Below are 8,439 nucleotides of genomic sequence, written 5' to 3' on the forward strand. Positions count from 1 at the left end.
TTTTTTTCTACAGAAAAAGAACTAAAATCCAACTTATCGTAATCAAAATTTATTAATTCATAGGTTTGAAGAATTTGACTTGTGAGATTTTTGAAATAATGTCCAATTATTCATTGGAAGAACATATTTTTTATTCGAAAAAGGAAAATTTTTTTTTTTTTTAGTAAAATAGTTCAAGTTTTTTTCCAACATAAAAAAGCTAAAACCGAATTTATCGTCACAAAATAGAAAATTGTTGATTTTATCAACTTTTTCTAATATTTAAACTTGAAAAACTTAAACTTCCAATTGTTTATATTTATCACTTGAAATCGAAGAAAATTCCGTCATAAAAAAAGATAAGTATAATTTACAAAAAAAGGTTTTCTGTAACATTCCTTTTTCTCCGTGGTAAGTTTACGTTATTCAACTTTCAATACTTTGTAATATATTCAAGTATTTTTGAAAAAAAAAACTGCCAAAAAGAAAAAGACAAAAAATTGTCTATTCCAATCGTTTTTTCTAATCCATGAAACTTTAAGCGACAATTTATCCACATTCAATAAACGCACATTTAAGCCTAATTGGCCACACAATTTAGAACATAAATCTGCATCACAGGATCTCTATTTCATTTCCCCTTCAGGAAATTCCCGATGCACTCTTCTTTCCTTCATAAAAAGATATGTGACCTTCCGCTTGAAAAAATTCCCTCCGGCGGCAAAAATCGATTTTCCTTTATTCGATCCTCTCGATACTTCTCCACGCGTTCTTAAAAAAAGAATTTTCTCCAAAATTCGAGTTATTACTTAACCTTAAAGAAAGGCGTGAACCCTCTATTATTATTAGAACGCGCCTGCGTCTTTCAGAATTGCGCCTCCTCTAAAATTTTCCTTCTCTCCGTTCGGGCCTTTTCTTCGCGGAACGTCACATATTTCGAAACTCTTCCATCTCCGCAGAAAAAAAAATGTTAACGTCACGGGAGCACGAAGCACGACACAGGAGCATTCACGAAGTACGTCGGTGTAGTTTGGCTGGCTCCTTGGTTGAAGAGGAGCGCGAACCCAGTGCCGAGGAAGGCAAGCAAGGGATAAAAGGACCGCTGGGGTGTAGAAGCAGTATTGTGGGCGGAGCCCAATTAAGTGCAGCCCTCCGGTGACGTAGGAGCCGACGGCCACCTTTGCCGCTCGCACCAATCCGTGGGGAGAAGCTGGCGCGTGGTGGGGTATCCCCATCCGCGGCGCACAGGTCGAACGCAATGCGCATGACGAACCTAACCGCTAGACTTGGGGACCTCGGGCAAGCTGCGAGGCGAGGCAGTCAGTCGCTCTCAGCTACGACATGCATAACGCATGAGAGCCAGTCGATCTTTTCACTCCGTCTCTCTCCCTCGCTCTCTCTCTCTCTCTCTCTTTCCCGGGTGTAGGGATCTCGAGAGACTCGCCTTCGTATCGTGTACCGTGAACGGACGGACTGGGCTCCGACAGCCCGGCAAAGTGCTGCAGTTGTGGAAGTGTGATCCGTGATCAGAGTTCTAAAAGTGCGTAAATGTAGAAAATAGTGCACGTGCTTCGATCAGTTCTCCAGTTATAGCCATGTCACTGAGACATTACAACCGGGATGTTAAGTGCCGAGAGAGGACAGTTTAAAACCTGAACAAGTGTCAAGTGTGAAAAACTTTAGTTTCCAGTTTGGATACCAGTTGAGAAGAGGTTCCCTTTGGATCATTTGAGGAATTAAGTAAGGGCGGCGAGTGCCGTGTGAGGCACTACCTCGTTCGAGGTATCCAGAGTATCAAGGAGTAGATGGCTGCTACCACGTACATGCCTGTTAGTAGTGCAGTGTCCTCAGACCTGGATGGTGGTTCGGGTTCAATCGGGATGAACATCGCCGTTGGTGGCTACTCCTCGGGCTCTCCCCGCAGTGCAGCCGACGCCGGGGAGATGAAGTACATGCCCGCGCCGCAACATCATCACCATCATCACCACCACCATCAGGTGAATTCCTCGCCCTCGCCAAATGGACTCTCGCATCCTGCAGCAAGTCTATCGGCGGCGAACCCTTGGGTGAGTCTTCAACCATCCGGGACTGATCCCTGGGCTGCCTCAATGGGGATGCACCACACGACGCATCATCCGCACCATCATCACCAGGGAAACACGAGTCTGGACGTGAAACCTCTAACCGCAGCCTCTGCAACAAACGACCAAGGTATGCACCATCGAGGACCTCACCAGTCCCCCGGGATGGTGTCGCCCCATTCCTGGCACGCGCCCGTCGTCCCCTCGGCTCACTACAACCCGAGTGGAGGCGCCGCATCGCCAACTACACTTCAGCAGTACCATGCAGCGATGAACGGAATGCTCCATCAGCATCCGCACCAACATCCTCATCAGCTTCACAATCACCAGTCCGGACTTCCTCATCATCTCAGGGATGCTCACAATCACTCGCCTCCGTCAGGACATCCCCTTCATCCTGGTCATCCCCTGGACAGGGATCACAGCGCCGGAGAAGAAGATACCCCAACCTCGGACGATCTGGAAGCCTTCGCGAAACAGTTTAAGCAGAGAAGGATCAAACTGGGATTCACTCAGGCAGATGTTGGTCTAGCGCTCGGTACTCTTTACGGCAATGTTTTCTCCCAGACGACGATATGCAGGTTCGAGGCGCTTCAACTGAGTTTTAAAAATATGTGCAAACTCAAGCCTTTGCTGCAAAAGTGGCTGGAAGAAGCAGACTCCTCCACGGGTTCTCCGACCAACATTGACAAGATCGCAGCCCAGGGTAGGAAACGGAAAAAGAGAACTTCAATCGAGGTTTCCGTGAAGGGTGCTCTAGAGCAGCATTTTCACAAACAGCCGAAACCTTCCGCTCAAGAAATCACGAGTCTCGCTGATAGTCTTCAGTTGGAGAAAGAAGTAGTCAGAGTTTGGTTCTGCAATCGACGGCAGAAGGAGAAAAGGATGACACCACCCAACACCTTAGGAGATGGGATGATGGAAGGTATGCCGCCGGGTCATCAAAGTCAAGGTGGACTTCATCAATATCATCCGCAGGATCACCTTCATGGCTCCCCAATGGGACACAGTCACAGTCCACCTATGCTCAGCCCTCAGGGTCTCACGGCTCACTCGCTTGCGGCTCACTAGCGTTCACCGGGGCCTCCCCCATTGGGCCTCGTCACTTCCCAAGCTAACTCTTCCGGAACGGAATCAGTTCTACCACCCTTTTATCACCACTATCTTCAGGCAAGATCTAGCAGCTACTCCAACTCGTAGCTTCAATTAGCCAATTCAAGATTCTACTGATACCAAGGATACCAAGGTGGTAGGAGGGTTAAAAGAGTTTAGGGAATGATGAGACCAAACCGGTGCACCGGGGAGGCTTTCTCGCAACCATTTAACGAAGCTCGTCACCATTTGGTCTCCAGGATCCAGATTCATCAAGTTCCAAGAAGATAGATTGCCAGTGGCATCCAAAATCTGCGAAAGATTCAGAACCAGTGCAAGATTCAGAACCAGCGCAAGATCCAGAGTCAACGCAAGATTCAGATTCATCGAAATGATGTGTGTCATCAGTTTCCAGTTAAGAAGATGCATCAAGTGATTTTTGTTCAGCCAGTTGGATTGCCGTCGGAATCAAGTGATTTTGGTGTCGTCGTAGTTGTTCCTGTTACAGTCGACGGATGCCTAGTCCGACGGTAATGAATCAACCAAGTGTCTATCTTCAGTTTTGGTGATTTGTGCGGGTCTTTTGGAGAACAAATAGTGAACGAGCTCCTGTTAAAAAAAATGTAAGACAATGAACACTTTATTTAATAATAAAAGAAAAAGCAGGACAGATATACAAATATATTATATAGCAAACACTGAAATCCGCGGACGGAAAGTACCCCGGAAAGTGCTGCTCGCCTCGGAATTTGCTTGAAGCAAACTTGGCGCATGTAACATAAGTAAATATTGACTGTAAATAATGTACCAGATAAAGCTAGTAATTTAAGTGAACAGCGTCGTCAGAGAAAGGGGGAACGGAGGAAAAACACGTGCGGGAAGGAAAAAAAAAGTTGAAGGAAGACAAATTTTAAAAGAACGAAAATTTTGAGAAAGAAAGAAATTTGTTAAAAAGAACAGAAATTCGACGCGAGTGCGACCCTAGCGAAAAAAATCCCCTTCTGTATAAAGAGTAAGTATATATGATATATACGTACATACGAGAAAATATAAAAGATGAAAGATTTTAGATCAATATATATGAATATAATTGTCTTCGTCAAGATTATGTCAGTTCCCTTCCAAGCCCCAATTGTAACAATAATAATTACCGAATTATTATTGTCTTATTATTACTTATTCTCTTTATAATTATTATATTATTACTATTATTATTACTCTATTGCTCGGGGCCGCGTGCAAAATGAGCACTGTGCGAAATTCATTTTTTTCCCCCAGTTTTGTCGATACTTTCAAGGTTTTATCTTTTCTCTGCTTTTGACGGCATTCCATCTTTTTAGGTAGCGGAAATTTTTAGTGAAAAAAAAACCCGTCGGTCGGTCTCACGTTTTCCTCATAATGCGCCGAATGAACTTATCTTTCAGAAAAGGAAAAAATTCTGATAAGATTATCTAGTATGCAAATTTTTTCCTTTTTTTTAGAAATAATCTAAAATTTAGGAAATAATTACTTTACAAAAGTTACATGTTTTTTCATTTTGTTATAATACTACGAAATGAAATTTTCGTTATTAAAAACTGAAATTTGTTGACTACAAGTCTCGCAATTTTCTGATTCTCAAATTTAGGAAAAGTTTTGACGGCAGAGAACTTCCGACAATCTTTTGCAAACTTATGACAAAAATTTGTGAGAAGCTTTCGGGAGAGGAATGTTTTTTTTTACAAGTTCTGGAAATTTGAAATTTTGAAAATTAGGAAATTTTTAACTAAACTTTCCGAAATTGATCATGAATTTACAAAACTTATAACGGCACAGGACTTTCGATTTTTTTTTTAAATTAAGAAAAAAAATGTCTAAGACTGTAACTTCACTAATTTAAAGCGTACAATTTTTACAAGTTTTAGAATTGTAACTGAAAAGTAAGACATTTTTAACTTAATTTACCAAAATTTATCCTAAAAATAATGAAACTTTGTGCCGAAGTAAAACTTCCAATAATGTTTCGTAAAATTAAAACAAAAATCTCTCAAAGCGAAGCTTCCGGTATTTAAAACGTGAATTTTTTCATTAGAAACTTAAAAACTGCATTGGAAATTACGAAATTTTTGCCTGAATGAACAAGTTTTAGATTTGTAACTGAATTTTCTAAAAATTATCTTAAATTTACCAAACTTTTTACATCATTAAACTTTCAAAAAATTGAACAAAAATCTAAGAGTAAAACTATTTCAAAAAGAACAATTTGGTAAAAAGTTGCGGAATTTAATAGAAAATTTCGAAATTTTTAACTCCATTTTCCTAAGATTATGGTAAATTTATGAAACTTTGTTGCCGACGTAAAACTTCCATTTCATGAAATTAAATTTAAAAAGTAAATTGTTTACAAGTTGTGGAATTGTGCGTGATAATGAGGAAATTTGTGATTATATTTTGGAAAATTTACGAAACTTTGAACGACATTAAACTTGCTCAAAGCATACTTTATTTTACAGGTTTTGAAATTATAACTGAAAATCAGGAATTTTTTACCTGAATTTTTCTAAATTTAATAAATTTTGTGCGGACGTAAAACTGTCGAACATGGATTATCTATTTTGTACAAGTTTCGGAATTTTCATCAATTTACTAGAAAATCAGTAATTTGAACTAGAAATTACGAAACTTGTGACTGAATTTTCCTAAATTTACAATAATTTTCCGAAACTCATTTGTAAAATTAAAGACAGAAATTTCTAAAAAAAATTAGACTTATTCTATAGCTTAAAAAATTTTAATTGGCGCACAGTCTCACTCTGCAATTGGTCCCTTTATTTTATATTTGTGTAATACTAGTATTTCTTTTTTGCCCTTGAGTTTTTAAAAACAAGGTTTTGAATTTTGTACATACTAGGATCATTCTGGCATAAATGGAAAGTCGGCCTCAAAAAGTTGCCATTCGGCAAGCTTTTTTTTTATGTAACCAAAAATAAGTTAAAAATGAAAATCATTTTAAAATCTAAATTTCAATTCGGCCAAGAAACCCGTTTCTACGAATCAATAAACTTTTTCCGAGTGGCAGGAAAAGTGAGAAAATATTATTCGACGGAAGAAATTTGAGAGGCGATCACAAATTTAAAAAAAAAATTGTTTTCCCGTTTGTAGCACTTTTGGAAAAAGGAAGAAAAAATCACGGTGCTAGCTGGTCTGTTTGTTTCTCAAATTCTGGGCAAAAATTGAAAAATTTGAAGTGAAAATCCATTTGTAAAATATTTATCGGCATGAGATTTTTTATTCTTTTATCGATTGTTGTTATTGTTACCATTTCTCGTTTTCGATCGGCCCCGAAGAATTTGAGCCACGTCGAACCTGTCCTTACCAAAGACTGGTTACGAAACTACATTCCAGACCAGATTTACATTTTTTTTACTGATACATGAGTCAAATTTAAAAAAAAAAATATTTCAATAAATTTCAGCTCTTAGAATTGGAAAACTTAAAAATATTTTCAAGTTTTATTTGTGACGTGGAACGCAGAAACGAGCCTCAAAATCAAAAAATCGATTTCTTCGTTTCATGTCACATAAAAATTAAAATTTGACTCATGTGTGATTTTCAAAAAAAAATTACTGTACTAAAATTTGGATGAAATCATATTTGAATTGTCCAATGAAATTGCCTCGGAGAATTCTGCCGGGTTCGAATAATTTTAGACAATTGTAATATTTCTGTTAATACAAAAAAGTGGAAGTTAGCGAGAAAAGGAAAAAACGCGAGAGTATCGATCGTTCGTTATTATTATTATATTATTATTACCTACTTTGGTTTTTGTTATTTTAATGAAACGTGTGTACAGAGAAAGTGAGTGGCGATGTGATTGAGTGGGGAGTGAGGGTTGAATGAGTTTTCCAACCTGGAAACGAATTTTGTCACCTGCGATTGCCAAAACTAAAAAAAAAAATTGTAAGGATCAAAGAGTTCGATTCTTATTATTTTTCAGTGATTAATATTAAGTTAAAAACAAAATTATTTATTATCGAACTCTTTGAATCTTTGGCACTCGCGACACTAGTACAAAGATTCGAGATAGATAATTAGAGATGCGAAAAAGTCGTCGAAAAATCTAGAAAAACCGACTCCTTCCCCCATGTATATTATTATATTAAATATTAATTATTATTAACGTAATATAAAGAGAATCTGGCTGGTAACGTTTTGTTAGAATGGCAGAAACTAAATTACTACTGAATTTTAATTAATAAACGAGATGAAAGTATACAACAATAATCTGGCATTTATTTTTTTAATTGATAACCCAATTCATCAAATTCCTGGTCGTCAAACTCTTCTCGAATTTTCCATCAAATTGGACTTTGGAATTCGTTTCGTTCCTCCGGCAACTTTAATCAGGTGTTTCAGCTGTCAGTCCAATTGGGTCAGGATGTCAAATCAGGTGTTAAAATTATTTAATAACCTTCTCTTTGACAGAATTAAAAATTTATTACAAAAAATTATCATTCGCTAAAAAGTTTCTTTATATTGAATTTCTTTCAATTTACTAAATCGAGAGAAAATGATGAAAAAAAGTTATTTATTTGTTTCTTTTACAGATGGCATTATTTACTCAAGTTTGCTGAGATGAGAATTTTATTCAAGAGTTTCGTATCTAATGAGGAAAGTTTCCGTTTCAGTAAATAAAACTATTTCTATTCTTGAGTCATTTTTTTTCAATTTATTATAAATTTAACATTACTTAATTTTATATTTTTTATAATATTATTTTGATTTTAAGAAACTTGAAATTTTTTAATTATTCAATTGTAATTTAAAATTTTTTTTATCCCGTTTATAAAAGATTCTAGGTTGAAAGTATTATAAGTTTCAGATTCTGGTCTTTAATTATTAATGACGAGGGAAAAATGAAAAATATTCAACTGTTTTGTTGAAAATTCCAGTATTTCGAAGAAAATTGACTTTTTGTTGAAAAATAATATTTTCCATTTGAAAATTCAAATTAGATTTAAAATTAAATTTCTTGTTAAAAACTTAGATTTCTAGTTGAAAATAAAAATATTTTGGTCGAAAATCAATTTTTTTTTATTAAAATATTAATCAGCTAGATAAAACTTATCATATTTTCTTTAATTTACTTATTTCGTAGAAAATTAAATTTGTTGTTGAAAAATCATATCTTACCTTTAAAAACTCAAAAGTTTGGTAGAGAATTCAATTATTTCATTAAACATATATTTCTTGTTAAAAATTGATATTTTCAGTTAAAAATTGAAATATTTTGGTCGAAAATCAATTT

At 36.4% G+C, this 8,439-nt stretch overlaps 1 protein-coding gene across 1 annotated transcript; it reads left to right on the plus strand.

The window, feature by feature from the left end:
* The first annotated feature begins 1,320 nt into the window (after positions 1-1,320).
* On the plus strand, positions 1,321-7,412 carry LOC117180623 (POU domain protein CF1A). Its single transcript, XM_033373140.1, has one exon. The coding sequence runs from the start codon at positions 1,785-1,787 to the stop codon at positions 3,129-3,131; it is 1,347 nt and encodes a 448-aa protein (XP_033229031.1). The 5' UTR covers positions 1,321-1,784; the 3' UTR covers positions 3,132-7,412.
* The last annotated feature ends 1,027 nt before the right edge of the window (positions 7,413-8,439 follow it).

This window comes from Belonocnema kinseyi, chromosome 1 (assembly GCF_010883055.1).
Source record: "Belonocnema kinseyi isolate 2016_QV_RU_SX_M_011 chromosome 1, B_treatae_v1, whole genome shotgun sequence".
Classification (NCBI taxonomy): Eukaryota; Metazoa; Arthropoda; class Insecta; order Hymenoptera; family Cynipidae; genus Belonocnema; species Belonocnema kinseyi.

Excerpts from the sequence above, each read along its gene's own strand:
- LOC117180623 (XM_033373140.1), top strand. The coding sequence starts at position 1,785 with ATGGCTGCTACCACGTACATGCCTGTTAGTAGTGCAGTGTCCTCAGAC.